The sequence below is a fragment of the Malaclemys terrapin genome, chromosome 4 (assembly GCF_027887155.1).
Source record: "Malaclemys terrapin pileata isolate rMalTer1 chromosome 4, rMalTer1.hap1, whole genome shotgun sequence".
NCBI classification, from domain to species: domain Eukaryota; kingdom Metazoa; phylum Chordata; order Testudines; family Emydidae; genus Malaclemys; species Malaclemys terrapin.
This window is the reverse complement of record NC_071508.1, coordinates 22304092-22323745: the sequence shown is the minus strand read 5'-3', so window position 1 is coordinate 22323745 and position 19654 is coordinate 22304092. Positions and strand designations below refer to the sequence as shown.

The 19654-nt window shown below is 47.9% G+C and overlaps 2 protein-coding genes across 2 annotated transcripts in view; one reads left to right on the top strand and one right to left on the bottom strand.

Annotated features, from left to right (window-relative positions):
• The window catches only part of SRPK1 (SRSF protein kinase 1), a 45333-nt gene extending 42516 nt beyond the window's left edge, over positions 1–2817 (top strand). The window contains exon 16 of the mRNA XM_054025397.1: positions 212–2817. Within this exon, the coding sequence (XP_053881372.1) occupies positions 212–396 (185 nt within the window). The 3' untranslated portion in view covers positions 397–2817. The remainder of the gene's footprint in view (positions 1–211) is intronic.
• Positions 2818–4155: 1338 nt separating this feature from the next.
• On the bottom strand, positions 4156–18849 carry LHFPL5 (LHFPL tetraspan subfamily member 5). The gene is made up of 4 exons (XM_054025399.1): positions 18091–18849; positions 5644–5880; positions 4705–4738; positions 4156–4441 (listed from the first exon to the last, which is right to left on the bottom strand). The coding sequence occupies exons 1-3, from the start codon at positions 18500–18502 to the stop codon at positions 4722–4724; spliced, it is 666 nt and encodes a 221-aa protein (XP_053881374.1). The 5' UTR covers positions 18503–18849; the 3' UTR covers positions 4156–4441; positions 4705–4721.
• Between the last annotated feature and the right edge of the window lie 805 nt (positions 18850–19654).

Here is a 19654-nt window from a genome sequence, read left to right as displayed (position 1 = left end):
CCTTCTTGCAAGTACCTCTTCTTCTAAAACTGGCTGACCTCCAAGGGCAGCTTTATAAAGAGGGAAACTTGGGTTGTTAAAATTCAACCCTTTACGCCCCTACACAACATTTACCAAAGAAATACTGGAGTCCGATACCTACCTGGAGTAACTTGGTAAGCCGCTCTGGTACCATTGGTGACGTACTGTTGATGTCTGTTTTTGTTTTCAGGGGATCTGAAACACATCACCAAACTGAAGCCTTGGGGCCTTTTTGAAGTTCTGGTGGAGAAATACGAGTGGTCCCAAGATGAGGCAGCTGCATTCACAGACTTCTTATTACCTATGTTGGAGCTGATTCCAGAGAAACGGGCTACAGCAGCTGAGTGTCTCAGGCACCCCTGGCTTAACTCCTAGGTCTTCAACCCAACACCACAGCCCTACACTCTGGTTTACAGCATAGCATACGTACACCCAGCTGTTCCAACTGTCCCTCCCCAGATCCATTTTTTTCCTCTTGTTCCTTTTCAGTGTGAAGCTCTTCCTTCGAGGCTTCCAAGATTTTAGATAAATTTAACCTGTTCAGTTGAGTTTGCTTATTTGATTAAGCGGAGACTCTTCTCAGCCAGTGGGCATCCTGTGAGCTTTGCCTTGATTGGGCTTTGCCAAAGATTAATTGACTGACTGGAATACAAAGTTGCCCTTGAGTCTCTTACCTGTTAGTGTAGGCGTGAGCTGATCTGCATTAGTGTGTGCTCCCTTAACTAAATTACACCCATGAAAGGGATATGAAGATCTGTGAATCCATCCTTAGCTCACTGACTCTGGGAGTCAATTTTCCACTGCACGTCCAGTAGCTAGCAGGAGGATGAGAAATGGCAGATTGGTACCTAGGTGATAACTCCATGTGGAACAGATAACTTGAAATCCTCCACCCATCCCTAGGTGTCTGTTGTGTTTCTTGGGTGACTTCTCACGTTCTTTCCAGTCAAATAATTTCTTTAGTTTTAGCCACTGAATCCTATGAAAAGCTGTATTTAAAAAGTATTTTTAATACCATTATTTTTCCCCAGTGTTCAGATTAGTTTCTGAATTCAGTGAAACCTGCTACGCTCCCTCAAATGCCTGAACCCTGGGACTAAAACGTGACACGGAAAATAAAAAAGCAAAAGCTGGAACTGGTTAAATGCACAATCTTCAGAATAGATGTGTACATGCTTTGCTGGCAGAGTGGTAGTTGGGCTGCAGGCAACTCTTCTTAGACATTTGAGTGAGCTGTACAATTCCCCCCCCCCCACCCCCCATACTGGCACTTCCTTTGCCTTGCCTGAAGTTGTCATTGCATCAGTAAGCAGTTGGTATTCAGTCTGGAAGATGGGATGTACTTTCTCTTATTTTGATCATTCTGTTGCGAAGAGGGGCTGGTGGTATCTGTGTGTCACAGCCACGCTGTTCCCCGACTTCGAAACACCACATTTCCAAAGCTTAATGTAAAGATTTCTACTGTTAGCTTGCCTTAGGTGCTGGCCTTTAGAAGTAACTTCCCCAAATGGGATTGCCTTTTATTTTCTGAGACGATTGAGTACTTGGGGATTAACACAAGGACAGGTGAACTACATGGTTTGGCTTTTTCCTGTAGACATAGGGTAAGTTTCTGTTTCCTAGAATCACCCCAAATATGGTTGTCCCAGGAAAATATTATGTAAGGTTTTTAACTTCTCAGAGGGCTGGGTGTAACGGAGGTTTGTGGGGGCAGTTATTTTAATTCAAAGTTAAAGCATTGTAGTGTTTGCTAGTTTTACGATGCATCTCTCCTAGGCTTTCCTAAGTGATTACAGATTCACTGCATCCTACTCTAAAGCAAGGTTTTGGCAGGGTAGGGACTTGAACAGCCCTTCCTCACCACGGACCAAACAGGCCTTTGGGATCAAGAAATTCTCAGAGGACAGAAGCTGCCTCAGGACTCTGGAACTCCCAGAAGGCCAAGAAGGCACTATTTGAGACAGTAACACCAAAGCGGCCAGTGAGGCTGTTACATGTCACTCTTGTGTGTGTGTTTGAAATCTCAGTTTATAACAACCTTCCATCCACAAAAGCTGGTGTCCTTATTTAATCCACTTTAAAAGTATAACCATCTTGCCCTATTTTTTCTTGCTTCTCCAGTCTAACACCGACTGGGCCATTGATGAAATCCATGCTGCATGTCCATTTAGGGGTTCTTAAGTCAGGTTCTCTATGCATAATCTAAGATTAAAGGAAATAAATATACCAAAACAGTTTAAAACTGCTGAATGATTTTCCTGGAATCTGGAATTCCTTCCCCCAGCTCCAAGAGTCGCTTCTTTTTCTGTTGCAAAGGGATTACAGACAGGACTGGACTGTGTATTACTTACCTTCTGTTTTAATACTGTGAAGACTTTTTGGCAGGGTGAATGGAACTTCTGGTGGCATCACTAGAGCTCACTCCGCCCTGTGCACTTCTGCAACCTGGCTGACCTAAAGGAATGAGATACTCATAGAGGGGTCTGCACATTGGGTTCTGAGGTATCCGTTCCCCCATTACCGCCAGAAGAGGACTTTTTCCTCTATCTCAGTAAAAGAGCCAGCTTGTGGGTTGAAGACACATAGAGGCAGCTGTCAGGATTCAGTCTTGTCCCTTGTGCTCACTCACTTGGGGTTCACTAAACTTCCAAATTGCCATAAAGTGCTCACTAAAGGATTTGTACTTGCTGTGTTCGTCTAAAACCTGAAGGAAAATACATTTTTATTCTTTCTACTTGAGTGCATTGTCTTTTCTTTGTAAATGCCGTACAATAAAACAGATTATTTAATAACCCACATCTATTCTATTCCTGATATGTTCCCTCGGTAACTTGTTCATTCAGAGCCATTGTCTGTCCATTAATTTTTGTATTCTGCTAGAGTAGGGAGCCCAGGGTTAACACGTTTAGTCATGAGACCCCATTCACATGCAGTGTTGTGTGATCTAGGAAGATAAAATCACAAAATTAGTAGCAAAATCTTTATTTTGTTAGCTTTTGAAATAGAAAACATGAAGACATTGCTATAATAGTTGTCCCCTTTTAAATAGCCATGTGCCAAACTTTGCCACAGTTTTCCATTTAATAGTCCCTTTATCAGTCCCTAATAGGGAATCTTCACTGAGGCATCTAGAGATTTCCTTACCGTAAAACAGGTTCTCAAACTTCATTGCACCATGACCCCCTTTTTGACAATAAAAATTACTACACGACCAAACACCCGGGCTAGGGCAGCCAAAATCTGGGCCCCGTCACCAGGGGTGGGTGTATCCTAAAGCCCAAGGGCTTCAGCCCTAGGAGGGGGGGGCCTGTAACCTGAGCCCTGCCACCCACAGCTGAAGCCGTTGGGCTTTGGCCCTGGGCAGTGGGGCTAAGGCTTTGGTCCTGTGCCCCAGCATGTCTAAAATGGGGTTGTGACCCACTGTTTGAGAACCCCTGCTGTAAAAGAAGCATGAAATTGGAAGATCAGGGTGCAGCCTTGCTGGAACTGACCTGATTTCTAGCAGTTATAAGGTGTGTTAAGTTCTACTTTGCTATGTAAATTTTGGATTTAGAGCTGGCAGTGGTGTCTTTTAAGAGCCCTATATCAGAAGAGATCACACTTCCGTGCAATCTGTAGAATGTGAATATGCAGAAGACTGCTGCGGGTGGGTGTTCACGGTGTGACATGAACTGGTAACTAAATCAGGTTATACAGGTGGTTCAAACAATGCAGTAATAGTGTGAATTGAACTGATTTTGAGTGACACCATCTGCTCTAGTGAATATGATCTGAATTGCCTGCTATGTCATGCTGGAGCCCAGCAGACTTGTGCCAGAAAAGAGGCTTCTTCATGCTTTGCCTTTAATGTTGCTCAGTATGGTGAGAGAGGGGTTGTGAAGCCAGTTGAGTCCTGAGGCTGACTTTTGACTGCACATGAATCCAGTTTCTTGCTGAATTATTTTACCAACTGGACTGTGGCTTGGTCACTCTCTCTTCTTATGGGTAATTTCAAGGGGCAGCTTTATAGGAAAGCCTGTTGAGCTTTGTTGGCATTTGGGTGTTAAATGGTTTCTCTTGTAGAACAATACTCAAGATCACAGGAGAAGAAGCCAGGTAAGTAAGTTTTCCAAGGACACTAGCACAAAATCAAAACACTGCAACTTTGCCTTTTATTCAGCAAATTTTTCTTGCAACAAGTCAGTACAAAAGGTGACTGTAAGTAGCTAAAACACATACTGGCTCCTCTTCCCCCCCTTCCCGCTCTAAAACAGATTGAGTCCCTCCATCCAAATAAACTCCATGAGGGGGTCGAGTCTCCAGCAGCCCCTTGCATGGAATCTTTTCAAGAAAGTTTATAGGGAGAATAGAGTTCCTTCAAAATGACCAATAAGAAAAGCATCAAGTTCCTGGTCGTTACCTGGAGGGGCCCTATATGTCTCTGGAAAGAAGGAAAAGATTAGAACGTGACAAAACTAATTTAAAATAGATCAACATAGGGGTTTTTTTAATCCCATTCTGTGCAGTAAATTATTGCTCCTTTAGTGCCATTAGGTAAAAGCAAAGATTATATAACTAAAAGCAATGGGACTACAGGGTACTGAAATCCAAACCTTACCAGTGATCTTTCAGGAATCCCCCCAGAGATACTTAGATTATATACTTGGAACAAGTTTAGAAGTAATTTCAAATAGGATTACTTACTGTGGTGGTCAGCTTCTTCATTCATGGCCCTCCTCTGTAAAACAAAGAACTGTCTTTATACTCGGGTGAGTGGATGTGTAACAGAGGGAAAGAACAGGAGCAACTGTCTTCAAAAGTTGCATCAGTTTCATGTGTTAAGGGGAAGGTGACCTCATTGAGGTGGCAGATGAGTGAGAAGGCAGTGTCTCATGCCCTGCTGCATGCTGATCGTGGATCAGCCTCAGGCAGTGTCTACTTAAATGAACGCAGGGAGTCTGCCTCAGTAATAGGTGTGGAAATGGACTAGCCCCTGCCTGAGGTTTGCTTTAACATGTGTATAATTAATACACAATGTCCATGTGCTTCAGAAACCAAATGCTGTTTGCAGGATGGATAGTGCTGGATACTAATCCATTACCAAGTGCTTTTAACACACGCCACCTGGTGCATGCAATGGGATAGCAATTTCACCACTACTGAGATGAAATACAAGTCTTAGGATCCTTGTAACCCATTTCTTCCCTGGATAAAATGGACTGACTTTCTCTGCCATCCCTGGTCTAGTCTCTTTGCTGGTGTCGATTGCCATGTCTGGGTAACATCTACCCTGGGTAGCTCCCTGGGTAATGTCTGCCTTCTCCTGCCTGATTGACCTGGAGGCTGTTAATGGTGGGAAAGTTCTAATTTCTAGAAAGCAATTAGCCAGGTAGCCACAAGGAGGGAGCAGAAGCCTGACCAGGCCTGTACTGCAGGAACCTACCTGATCTCCTGGTTCTTGAATATCCCTTCCCCCTTTATTTCCCATCCCTAGCACTGTCCAGGTCACTATAATTCACACCGATCATGGTATCTGGGCCCAATGGGCATGGCTGCAGGCTTTATAAGTGGCAGTGGGTTTTGATGTATCCTCTAACAGGTGAGTGGAGGTTACAGGAAGAGAGAACAAAGTGGGGCCATTACCTTTATTTTCTACTTTGAAATCGTCTGGGAGGAGATTATCTTGCCGGTTCCCTAGAACAAAGGCCAGGAAGGAGAGGATGAGGGCATCCAGGATCCCAATGATGCAGAGGATGAAGGCCCAGCGCACGGTGCATGCCCCTAGTGTGTATTTGTCAGTTTTGTCCCCGCACATGCGCTTCACTTCATTGGAATCCCAACCATCCGGGTAGATCAGGCAACCTATCATTAGGCCGGCAGCTGCAGGGAGAAAAAAACACTGATGTGGGCACAGGTTGCACGGTGGTAGTGCACTTGACTGGAGCTGGGTGGAAAGCGTCACACAAAAAGATTCCTAGATCCTAGTTCATCCTTTTTTTAATGAAGGCATTGTGCCCACTCCCCTTTCCACAAAGGTTCAGCACGTGCTTGTGCAAACACAGCTTGAAGTGGATTTTCTGTGAGCATCTTCTCCTGGAACCTTATTATCAGTTAGCATCATGCAGCACCTGAGGCTGTGCTCCTGGAAGCTAACAGCAGAGCTACTGCTGTTGACAGTGCTGGATCAGGCTCGGAATAGAACCAGCCCAGTCTCCGTTATGTGCCCATGACTACGAACCACCAGCTCAAAGAGCAAGCTGTGGACTAAATGAAAATCACAGAACAGCTCACTGAGTGATGAATAAACAGCAGAACATCCATTTCAACTGCTGTGCCTCAGTTCTCCACAGCTGGTGAAATGGAGAGGAAAGTTGCCTCTGTAAAGCTGTTTCTACATCTGAGCATCAACATCAGAACCACGCTCAAAGGCTGAGTTGTGCTAAATAATGGGTTTGTTAAAATGGGTTAGCTCTGGTCTCTAACTCACACAGCTAGAGGTAGTTCAGACTCTTACCGACCAATCTGATTAGTTCCTCACGCCAAAGCATCTTCCAATAATAATCATGGTGCACTTTTCTATTGTAAATCTCAAAGTGCTCCTCTCAGGTTGGTATTTATCCTTCCAGTGGGAGGAGCTCTAGGACTAAAATTCATAGTGAGGTGCAATTGGGTTAACACCCAGCAAGTGTAGTTTTGCAGCCGGTGTGCGGTGTTGATGTGATCTCACTTTCCTGGAGCCTAGTTATATGGGAGCCAGGGCGGGTCTGAACAGAAAAGTCATTCAAGTATAGCTAGAACAGTACAAAAAGAACAGGAGTACTTGTGGCACCTTAGAGACTAACAAATTTATATGAGCATAAGCTTTCGTGGGTAAATTTGTTAGTCTCTAAGGTGCCACAAGTATTCCTGTTCTTTTTGCGGATACATACTAACACGGCTGCTATTCTAGAACAGTACAGTTAAAGTGGTACAACATCCACCCCACACCCCAGTGTGGATGAAGTTATAGCAATATAAAGGTGCCTTATTCCAGTGGTGTTTATTGCCACAGGGGGAGGCCAATAAGCTACCCTTCTAGCAATATAGCTATCCACAGTTGGGGTTGTACCAACGTAACTATTTTGGTTAAAATTGCACCTGTCACCAACACAGTCATACTCTGTGAGGCCGGGTCTGCACTGCAAACTGCCAACATGGCTATGCTGAGGGGGGGGGCTGCTGCGCACTGGGGGTTGGCACGCTGTGGCAGCAGAATCCCCTAGCTAGCTAGTTATTCTGGCAAAAGTGTGCTTTAACTGAGATGGTTTGTTTCACTCATGGAGGCTGGAATAAGCTAGTGCGCCAAAAGCTTGGCTTTGTTACCATGAGTCGCATCCATCCTTGAAGCACTTTGCCGGGATAGTCTAGCTATATTGGCAAAGTGGTCCTAGTATAGGCATGGCCTTAGCATAGGCCTGCTATCCTTGTTTAACTTTTGACCATGTACGCACCTAGCTGCTTTCAGCTGCCATCACTGCCATAAATGAGCTGGGAGGGGGTTCGTAATCCCCCTGGCTGTGCTGTCTATCCGTAGTGGGGAGAAGCTGTCTCCAGGAGCACAATGCACTTTGAGAAGGGAAATGCTGCTGCAAAATCTCCCATTAACTTGATCACCTTGGCAACGCTCTTCCATTTCTGCATGAATATGCAACAGCATCCTGTCAAAGGCACCATCTCCATCCCTAGGAACTGTCTCCTCCTAATGGCTTAAAACAGATTTTCAGTGGACTTGTTTGAGCTGGAGGAACTTGTATTACCGTTTGTTTAACCAGTGTTGGGCTAACCTCTACCTAGGTGTATTTTATTGCAGCCCGAGGGATTGACACCCAGGTTAATTTTGAAGTGGTTCTAGTTGGAATCCCACGTGGTTGACTCCTTTTGTAAACATTTAGATATCCTACCACTGGGAGTGTACACAACCCAGTTGTCTGATCCGTTCCTGGTCCTGCTTTCACTCATGTACCATGTCTGCACCATGCAACGTCTTTCCCACTGCTATTAGAGCAAATGCAGCAGTGGCTTCAAGTTTTTCCTTTTCGGCCAGGTAGCTTGTCTTCCGAAGTCACAAAGGTGCTTTGGCTGCTAAGTACTGTCTATACTCTCTGAAGAGTCACGATGCGTCACGCTAGGGTGCTAGCCCTCAGAGGAGGATGCCTGGGTCCTAGTCCCAGTTTGCCTCTGGCTGATTGTATAGAAGTGGTCGGGGGGGGACGGGGGAGAAGATGTGGGGAGTTGTAGCATTTAATTTTTTGTACTAATGTTTCTATGGTGCCTAGCACAGTGTGTGGGCTCCTGGCATCAAGTGATGAATGTTTTGAGATGAAAGGGCAGCGGGGAGGCTGACCTCAGTGTCCACACGAAGGACTCCTTGTATTCTTCCCCTCAAGCTCCTTGTGTGCCACCCTCCTATCTGTGTTTATTTCAGGGGCTCCCTCCAATTCCCTATGCCGGGGGCTCTTTCTGTCCCCCATGTCCCCATCTCATACAACTGTTTCCTCTTCTCCTCCTCTGTTCCAGGGGCTTTGCCCAGACAAACCGGGAAATGCTATCCAACCAAGAGCAGGGCCGCACCAGCTTGGCCTGACAAGCAGCAAAGGCTTGTTACTATTATGTGAGACAGGGACTGTCATGTTTGGCCAAAGGTATTGGCCAGTTGCCCACATGAGGATGTAACGAGGGCCTTGCCATGATTAAATTAACAATAGGTGTTGTAAGCATTTCAGATTCCGAGCAGGGATTCTCTTTTCAGATGTGTGAGCCTGGTGTCTAGCACGATGATTGATTTGGAGCTCCTAAGCTACCCTAATACAAATACCGCTGCAATGAATTCTTCAAAATGTCCACATATGTCTCCCTACAAAGGCTGTACAAAGCAACTTCCTAAGCTGCTTGAAAGAGACTTCATTGCTCTTCACCCTCCCCACCCCCCAGCTGTCTGGGTCAGGGCCAATGTTATGTTTGTACAGTGTCTAGCACAAGGGGGCAGACAGCCTATAGTGCAAATGTAATATCCATCGAAAATCCGCATCCTATATAACTTCAATGCACAGCCTTCTGCCAGAAATATGCACTTCCCTCATACGCTGCAGAAACGTTATTGGGCCAAGAGCTCTGGAATGAGAAACTATTTCTTTCTGTGGCACACGCCCTCTCTCCAGTGACACGCGGCTAATGGTTCCCTGAAGTCGCTGCATGCTTGTGGTTATTGTACTTTGATAGGCTGTTTAAATTCTGCTGTATCAGGTTACAGCAGGTTAGCAGCAGCACCATCCATCCCTCTTGCTATTCAGTGGCGTAAAGATGCTGTGGTTACCCCCCCACACACGCACCCTTCCCTGCAGCCACCATTTCTCTCTGTCACTGGGAACACTGTAGGCCAGAGAATGCTCTCAGGACTGTCGATAGCTGCTGCCTGGCAACAGTTTGCTCAGGGTGTTTTTCTCAAAGCTTGCGGGGAGGACAGTAGTAAGGGTATTGTACATCTTACTGGCTTTCCATAAGCCATCTCTCCATTTAGAAGCTGTGCCTTCCAGTACACTTAATTACCTTCCCCTGCAGCTCAACATGGAGGAGGAGGGGGATGGGCGGGGAAGCTTTAAAGGAATATCTACATCGTGGACTGAGATATGATCCTGATACAAATAAAATAGAGGCTCCACCCCACCCTTTATGCCCCTGCTCCACCTGCACCTAAAATAACTAGCCTTCTGGTGTCTGCTCAGTCTGAACATAAGAATGACCAGACTAGGTCAGACTAATTGTCCATCTGGCCCAGTATTCTGTCTCTGACAGCAGCCAATGCCAGATGCTTCAGAGGGCCTGAACAGAACAGGGCAATTAGCAAGTGATCCATCCCCCATTGTTCAGTCCTAGCTTCTGTCAGAGGCTTAGGGACACCGGGAGCATCAGGTTGCATCCCTGACCATCTTGGCTAATAGCCATTGATTGACCTATCCTCCATAAACTTCTCTAATTCTATTTTGAACCCAATTATACTTTTGGTTGTCACAATGTCCCCTGGCAATGAGTTCCACAGGTTGATTGTGCATTCTATGAAGTACTTCCTTATGTTTGTTTTAAACCTGTTGCCTATTAATTTCATTGGGTAACTCCTGGTTCTTGTGTTCTGTGAATGAGTAAATAACACTTCCTTATTTAGTTTCTCCACCCCATTCATGATTTTATAGACCTCTATCATATCCCCAGCCTCCATTGTCTCTTTTCCAAGCTGAACAGTCCCAGTCTTTTTAATATCTCCTTATACAGAAGCTATTCCATACCCCTAATCATTTTTGTTGCCCTGCTCTGTACCTTTTCCAATTCTAATATATCTTTTTTGAGATTTGGGTGACCAGAACTGCATGCAGTATTCAAGATGTGGGCGTACTGTGGATTTATATAGTGCCATTATGATATTTACTGTCTTATTATCAATCTCTTTCCTCATGTGTTCTAACATTCTGGCTGCTTTTTTGACTGCTGCTGCACATTGAGCAGATGTTTTCAGAGAATTATCCACAATGATTCCAAGATCTCTTTCTTGAGTGGTAACAGCTAATTTAGACCCCAGTGTTCTGTATGTATAGTTGGGTTTATGTTTTCCAATGTGCATTACCTTGCATTTCTCAACATTGAATTTCATCTGCCATTTTGTTGCCCAGTCACCTAGTTTTGTGAGATCCCTTCGTAACTCTTTGCAGTCAGCTTTGGACTCAACTGTCTTAAGCAATTTAGTATCATCTGCAACCTTTGCCATCTCACTCCATATCCCTTTTTCCAGATCATTTATGAATATGTTGAACAGCACTGATCCCAGTACAGATTCCTGGAGGACCTGCTATTTACCTCTCTCCACTGTGGAAACTGAACATTTATTCCTAAACCTTTGTTTCCTGTCTTTTAACCAGTTACTAATCCACAAAAGGACCATCCCTCTAATCCCATGACAGTTTACTTTGCTTAAAAGCCTTTGGTGTGGCTCTCAGAAAGTTCAAGTGGGCTATATCCACTGGATCATCCTTATCCAAGTTTGTTGACCCCCTCAAAGAATTCTAATAGATTGGTGAGGCGTGATTTCCCTCTACAAAGGCTTTGTTGGTTCTTCCTCAACATACACCTCTACCCCAATATAACGCGACCCAATATAACACGAATTCGGATATAACACGGTAAAACAGTGCTCCGGGGGGGCTGCGCACTCTGGCGGATCAAAGCAAGTTCGATATAATGTGGTTTTACCTATAACGCGGTAAGATTTTTTGGCTTATGAGGACAGCGTTATATCAGGGTAGAGGTGTATTGTGTTCATCTATTTGTCTGATAATCCTGTTCTTTACCATAGTTTCAACCAATTAGCCTGGTACTGAAGTTAGGTTTACTGGCCTGTAATTGCCAGAATTGCCTCTGGAGCCTTTTATAAAAAATCAGCATTACATTCTATCCTCGAGTCATGTGGGTCAGAGGCTGATTTAAGTGATGGGTTACATACCACAGTTGTTAGTTCTGCAATTTCATACATGAGTTCCTTCAGAACTCTAGGGTGAATACCCTCTGGTCCAATTATTATTGTTAAATGTTATCAATTTGTTCCAAAATTATTTGTTTTTTCATCTATCAAAAGACACCTCAGTTGGGCACAGTGACTCAGATTTGTCCCCTAAAAAGAATGGCTCAGGTCTGAGCTTCTGCAAAGCAATCTGGTGCAGGAAACCATCTGCCTTTCTAATACAGCGGCCAGGCTGGGTAGCAGAGAGCGGTCTCTTTCAATCAAGAACAGCTGCAGCCACATTAGTGGAGTTTGTTCTACTCCTCATAAACACGAACCTATCCTTGATCTCATAGAGCGATGCGCACACACACGAGGTTTGGTGTGCTTCTCACAAGGGGCCACATTATGGATTTTTTTCACACTCTGAGTACTTATGCAATCAGTCATTGGACTTATTGGTGGACTTATGCATTAAAGTCAATGACTCTGCTCACTCCTGAGAATAGAGGCCCCACAATCTGGCCTTATGTGGTACCAGGCAAGTCCACCAACTCATTGCTCTGACTCACTCACTGGAAATAGTTTATTCCACCCTAAAATCTTGTTATATTCTCAGGGGTTCTCTCTCTAATTGTGGTTCAACCACTTGCCTTTTATGGTGGTAGGGCCGTCTTTGACTAGCAACTGTGCACAGTACAAAGGCTGAAGGAAGGAAGTTAAGTTAATAAGGCACCATGGAATTTAATGGAATTGGCAGAGAGAGCCGTGTTCAGCTGCTATTGTGTGTGCTGTTCTCACATCAAAGGCTTTTATATGACTAACGGCCCCAAAGCTTATAGACTTGAAGGCCAGAAGGTACCATCATGACCATCAACTTTGACCTCCCGCATGTTGCAGCCACACCCAAGACACAAACCTATCCCTCTTTCTCACTGAATTCAAGGCAAGAAAAAAAAGTTAGGAGGGTAAGAGAGAGAAGATTACCCTCACTTTTACAGGTGAGGGGACTGGTGGCACAGAAAGTTCGTGAGACAGAGTGGCCCATTGGTGGTTTGCTACCCTGTCAGCAACTCATGTCAGCCCTAATGTACTCACTGCACTCCTACTCATTGTTGTCATAATGTTTACCCAAAAGGTGGCATGTAACATATCACTGGAACTCAGAACTCTCTGATCATTAATATTCTTGCATGATGTATGTATGGTAAACCCGCAAAGGACTTTGTAGAGCTGGGCTGCAAATGCATTCTTAATATGGATTGTCAAGCAGTGCCTAAGCCATGCCTGTTCCAGACAGAGGCATGTGGTTCCACCTCCTTGAACTTGTGTCTGATGTAAATTAAGCCAGGTGTGATGGAAGGCAAAGAAAAGCCCATTTACATGCCAGGTAAACAAAGCCATTGGGAAAGCAAGTGGGGAAAGATAATGACTTAACAGTCTCACTGGGGGGATGGAGACTGCACCCTGGGATACCTTCCTGCCTCTTGAAGTGGGGTCAGTGAACTTTAGGAAGATATAAGGAGAGAGAGAAAACCATTCTGGCATCCATCCCTTGGGTCCAGAGCTCTTGAAATCATAGAACATTGGATACTTCAACCAGGGAGTTGAAGTCTCTGAGAACCAAGTGTATGTGAGAAACCTGCTTAGGCGAAGATTGTAACTTGCTGAAATTAAGTTTTTAGTATTAGAAGCATATTTTCACTTTTGTTTGCTTATAACCCTTTTTCTCTTTATTCCTTATACTTGGCATCACTTAAATGTTTGCCTTTTGGATTAGTGAACTTGCTTTACTTTTAATAATAACCAACACAGAGCTGTGACTGCAGCGAGTCCTTGACAAACCCCAGTTGGATTAATGAGCTGCTGTTTACTGTCTCTTTAAAGGAGCAGTGAACTTAAGGTCTAGAGGATTGGATGCTACAGGGCAGTGGGTGTGGGGGAAATTTGGGAGTGGGGTCATGTTGGGGTCACCCTGTGAAAAGCCAGAGTGTGACCAAGCTTCTAGGCTGGCTGATGGTCTCAGGGCTGTGAGCCACAGCAGAATACCATTTAAGGCACCCAGTGTTGCAGGGCAAGGGTGACACAACCCCTTACTGGCCTGGTTGAACCCCAAAATGTCACAACAAATCACTGTGGCAGAGTCACAGAATTGAACCTGGATCACCTGAGTCTCAGCCTTATCCCCAGACAATCCTTCCTCTCAGCCCATCAGTTGCCACTGGAGCCTTTTATCTCAGCTGGTGTCCCTTCCACGCCCCCCCCCCCCCCCCTTACCGGCTTTGAGATGTGATAGAGAAATCAGAGAGAAGCTACAGGCTCTGTCCATGGTGCTAACACAATCTGCCTAACTCTGCGGCAGGTATGGAGAGCCCCTGACATGAGGCCATCCAGCAATGTCTCCAGAGCTGATCAGCTGAGCTAGGACTGCAGGTTAGACTGGTGGCTACTTGATTGCTAGAATCAGATTGTGACTCAGTCAGCAGAGACAACAGAGGCTGGTGAAAGGCTGAGGTGGCTTGGAGGCTGGTGTACATCTCAGGAAAACGAAGACCGTGTGAGCTGTTAGGAATAGAAGGATGTCTGTATGGTTAAAGCACTCAGGCGATCTCGGTTCAATTCCCATCCTGCCGAAAGACTGCCCATGTGCCTTGGGCAAATCACTTAGGCCAAGATTTTCATAACTGCCCAGTGTATTTGGGTTCCTAACCTGAGATATCTAAAAAAGACCCTGGTTTTCAGTAAGTACAGAGCCAAAAGTGTCTCATGTTGGGCACCCAAAACCACTCATCGCTTTTGAAAATCTTGGCCTTAATCTCTGTGTGCCTCAGTTTGCTATCTGTACAATGGGGGTAGTCACGCTCCCTTTGTCTGGTCTACTTCAGTTGTGATCTCTTCAGCACTGGGATTCTCTCACTGTCTGCTTGCACAGCGGCTGGGGCCTCTGTGACCTACTTTTGTACAAGGAATATACGAGGCTTCGGACCACTCTACCATGGGACTTGGTGGAAGTCGCATGGTTTGCAATATTTAAAACTAGACTGGGCAAAGCCCTAAACATATCGACTCTCAAGCACAGTTCAGCACAGCCAGGGAGAGGGTGGTGTGGGTTGGACTGGATAATATCATGGCTTCCTTGGCACGGCTGAGTTTGGTTGCATCTGTCTAAAGACCCGTCCCCCTGCCGGCAGGTGTGTTTGAAACGTGGTCCCTAGGAAAGCACAGGTCTGGTTGCATTGTCCATTTGCTAGCAACCAGCTTAGGCACAGACTGAAACCCTTTCTTCACCGTGAGATTTCCAATGTCCAAACCCAAATCCTCGATCGGTGCCCCCAGCTCCAGCACACTAATACCCTAGCACTTCTCGGGGGGAGTTAAAAGCCAAGGCATCCCAGCCTGGCTGTCCTCTGTCTACTTGTTGTACTGGGATGGGAAGGTAATAGCTTTTAGCCTCCATATTTCATCTTTGAGTGTATGTAAGAGGAAGGTGGTTGGCTGTCAGTCATATCCCAAACCCTCCTTTACCCTAATCAGATAAATGCTTTATTTTATTAAGGTGATTGAACTCTCTCACCATGTTTCTCTCTATTATTAATGTGTTTAAAAGCCATGTGTCACCTGAACACAGCACAGCTCCTAACCCTTCCCTCTCCGGTCTGTCTGCCTCCAAAGGGAAAAGATGGTGAGAAGGGACTAAGACTTCGCTGCTTTCTTTAGAAAATCAAGCTCCTTCACAGGTGCTGCATTGTTTCTCCATGTGTCACTTTAATAGCAGAAGCAAATATATAAGAAATTGCTACTCAAATCCTCTGGGGCAGCAAATCTTCGGTTGTTCAGGTTCCTTGGACTTTTGAACTGCTTCTAAGCCGCTTGTCTTAATCTTTGAGATTGTTTCCTTTAGACCAGTTGGAATTAGCTGATACCTTAAGGGCTAAAGTCAGCCTGCTGCAATTCCATTGCCTGCAGGGGCTTTTCACCAGCACTGAAGCTGGCCTGACTTTCTCTGTCTCCATGGCATTTTCACCACCAGCAAGGCTCCCTGCCTGCTGAGCCAAGCAGGAACTGTAACCGGATGCTGCCTTCCTCTTTGACATCAATATTTCAGGAGGCTGGATGGGATTGGATTTCAGCAGCTTCTTGCTGTGACAGGGAAAGCACACGGCCTTCACCGTGCCCCTTGCCTCTGAGGACTAGTAGTGCTGGCAGGGTTTAATTAATGGTAATTCTACCCAGTAAACCCCAGGCTAAGCTGAGTGGGTTGGACAGCCTGGAAAGTTATCCTTTTGTCCCTAGTGTCACGGTAAGATGCATGCTCTACTTTCTGATGTGCTGGGTAAACAAAAGGAGCACTGGCCAGCAGTGGCTGTAAATTGCCTCACTATATTAGTCTGCTCACACTTATCTGCTCCCTGACCTGGCATCTGCTTGGCCAGTAGTCGCTGCAACCTGAGTTCATTAAGTGAATAATTTTATGTTCAATAATGCTTGCCTTACTGCAAGCCAATCAAGTCCCATACCTCAGAGCATCAGGTGACTGCCATAGGAGTTGGAAGGGAATTCCCCCCCCCCCGCCCCGCACAGAAGTGCACCTCTTGTTGGGTGCCTAAGGGCTTTGCTTCATATTCCTCTAAAGCATCACCTACTGGCTGCTGCCGTGAGGGGAGAGGCTTAGTGGACTAACTGTCTAAGCTAATAGGGCAAATCTTGACCTCATGTCCCATTTTAACTCATGCTCCTCATTTGTTCTCTGCAAGCCAGGAAAGAATTACAGGTCATGCAGGGGTGGCGAGTTATATGGGCCCGTGGTGCCCAGGCTCCAGCAATATTCAGGGCCCAGGGGCCCAACTCCACCACTGTTCGGAGCTGGGTCTCTCCCCCTGGCTGGCCCCCACCTGCCACCCCTGCGCGCCTCCCCAGGGCCCCAGCGCATCCTTGCCTCAAGCTGGTGGCTGCCCCCTGCAGGCTCCCGGCATCAACTGCCACCGCAGGGTCCTAGAGCCCTCCATCTACTAGTGCCAGGGCAGGCTGCCCCTGCCCCTGCCCTTCCACCTCAGACCCTTCCCTTTTCCAGCAGGACCCTCCATCAGCACAGGGGGCCCCCCACCTGCAGTCACCACTCCAGTCCCACTCTGGGCAAGGGGCAGCCCCAGCACCACCCCCATTGAGACTACAGTGAGGGGTCACAGCAGGGAAGGAGGCACACATGTGATGGCAACCCTCCCCCCGGCACCCACCACAGGGGAGGTGAGGGGGTTCCTACAAGGCAAGTGTGGGGGGGCGGGACTTGGACCCATTCTGGGCACCACCAAAAATTATACAAACCTGCCGCCCCTGAGGACATGCGTTTTAGAGGCAGGGAACTACCCCACCTCCAACGGCAGAGGAGGCAGAGAGAGAGGTGAGTGTGCCTCAGGCCCACATTTGTTCCTGACTTTCTCACCTGTTTCTTTAACTGGAAAGGATTTTGTCTTTCTGCTCTAAGTAGCACAGGAGAACCGCACACATGCATGTTTGCTTCACCCAGCCTCTTTCCGTCCAGAATTGGCCTGGCTTCGCAAGCTCAGAGCTGGCTCTTACAGAATGAAACTTTGGGCAGAAGTGGTTAGTGGAAAAGTGCCCCACTCCAGGAGGGGTCCCACTGAAATCAATAGGAGAGTTCATGTAGGATGGTGCTTTTCATAACGAGTAAAGTATTAGAGTGTGGCCCTTTATATCTGCCTAAAGTAAAGCTTTAGATGGGAGACGGTTCTGAGCAGTTCTTCCCTTCATGCTTCAGCAAGTGCAGCTACTGCACCAGCAAGTGCATTGCTTACCTATGTGCAATGAGTTTGACAGGTCTCAGCCCACTTCTCTAGGACCTGGTGTCCATGTTGCAAAATCACTCTTGCGCTTGGCCCTAAATGACACCTTTATTGGTAATGTGGCCTAGCAGATGGAGCACTGAACTTGGACTCAGGAGACCTGGCTCTGCCATTGGCTTGCTGGGTGACTTGGGGCAAGTCACACCACTGGTCTGTGCCCCAGTTTCCCCCTCTGTAAAGTAGGGGTGATGCCACTAACCTCCTTTGCTAAGCACTTTGAGATCCATGGATGAAAAGTGCCATGGAAGAGCTAGGTGGTATTATTACTGGCAGTCTCAGCAGAGACCCCCATGAGTGTGTGGCTCAGGAAGACTATAAACTATCTTCTTCCTCTGTGATGTCACCCTGCCAGGGCATAAATGAGGCACAAAGGTAGGGTAAATGGGGGTGATCTCAAATGCCTGAATGGGCCTGTTTTATGGCTGGGGAGGACAGCAGGTTCTAACTCTGTCCATCTGGCTCCTTTCGCAAGCATTAAATTGACCCAAATTGTAGAAAAAAAAATACAGAGTCAGTTTCTCTGTTCAGTCTGCAGTTGCCAGCCCTTTATATTGCTTCCCCCAGCTCTGGGAATGTCCTGATCTCAGATGGGCCCTGCAGGGGCTGTGGTAACACAAACAGTAATGAGTTGACTCTAGGACATGGATGCATTTTTGCCCCTGGGACTGGGTTGGCTGTACCCCTGGAGCCCCATGAGCTACTCACCTGCTGCCAGCTGCATCCAGGCACAGATTTTGTAGACAGTGGCTGAATTGCAGAAGAAGAACAGGCTGAAGCAGAGGATGCAGCCGATGATGAGGAAGGTAGAGATGCCCACGAAGAACATGGCCGTTTTGAAGGCACTGGAGGGGATGGTGCCAAAGTCCAGGGGGCTGCCCTTGCAGATGAGCTCGCCAGTCAGGGCGTTGCCAATGCAGTAGGAGAAGAGGCCGAAGTAGCCGGCCTGTGGAGTGTCGATGCTGTCACCGATCCAGTAGGGTTGGATGAAGCTCACCACCATGATGACCGCAAAGCAGAGGGTGAAGAGCGCCCACAGCACCCCCATGGCCCGGGCGTTCCGCACATAGTTGGTGTGGTAGATCCGGGCTGCTTCCTGGGCTGGCAGCATCTTCCCCATGGCACGGCTGGGTGGGCTGCTTCTGGGCTGGCCCAGGGCTGGAGGTGTGGGGCCAGGGGCTCCCTGGCTGGGGGGGCTGCCTCGTTGTGGGCACCGGGCTCAGGCTGTGGGCTCCCAGGGAAGTTAGTGAGGTGGGAGGGTGCCCTGCACCCCCCACCCAGGGGGCAGCTCTGGGACCTAGCCCAAAGTCCCGTGTTCAGGGCCCAGCTCTGGAGATCAAGCTCCGGGTCTAGATTCTCGGTTCCAGCCCCCGTGCCCGGCTCCGAGTCCGGGTCCGGGCCGGGATGGGCTGCCCGGCTCCGTCGCTCCGGTGCCCCGCTCCCAGCCGCGCTCCTGGGGGACCAGCCGCTTCGCCCCGGCTCCTCCCAGCCCCGTGTCTCCCGGCGCCGGTGTCTCCTCCCCTGCGTCCGCCGCGCCCGCCCCCGTCTGCCCCTTCCCTTGGTTCCTCAGCCAAGCCTCGGGCAGCGGCCCCGGCCCCCTGCTCCTCCCCGGGGCCCTGCGCGCCCCCTGGCCCGGAGCCCCCTGCCCGCTCCCTGCGCGCTGCGCTCCGGCTGGCTCCGGGAGCGCGATTCAGCACCGCGGAGAGCGCCCGCTGGGGAGCCGCCCGGCCCGGCCTGGGCAAAGGGGCCGGAGGCGGGGGATCTTCGCCCTAGAGTGGGGAAGGCTGCCCTGGGGGGATCTCGCCCTTGTGAGCCCGCGGGTGGGGGGGGCTGGATGGAAAGATCTAGAGTGAGAACAAGCCAAGGAGACATGGCACATGTTCCTGCCCCCCTCCTACCCCTAGGTGCCTGCGGCCCCCACCCCCGCCAAGCCCCCACCTCGCAGACACGCTCTTCCTCCGTCCATCATCCACTGAACACCAGCTGGGGGCCCCGCCCCTGTCCAAGCAACCAACCAGGGACTAGCCCCTGAATGGGGGCAGGGGACTGTGCCTAAAACAAGGGACAGGAAAGGTGGGGAACCAGCCAAGCGGCTCTCGGGGCTTGTGGGGGGAAGGACAATATGGTTATAGGGCCAGATCTTCGGCTGGGGGGAAATCACTGCTGCTCCACTGAAGTTAATGGTTCATTTAGCTGGAACAATTTGTGTAGTGGGGGGGCTGAGAGCCATTGAACCAAACTGTCAACCCTGGATATGATGGAAACCACTTCA

What these genes read in the sequence shown, in the direction of transcription:
- LHFPL5 (XM_054025399.1), bottom strand. Translation starts at nt 18,502, where the DNA reads ATGGGGAAGATGCTGCCAGCCCAGGAAGCAGCCCGGATCTACCACACC. An exon ending in CTGGATGCAGCTGGCAGCAG is followed by an intron (nt 5,881 to 18,090) that starts GTGAGTAGCTCA and finishes TTCTCCCTGCAG; the next exon opens with CTGCCGGCCTAATGATAGGT.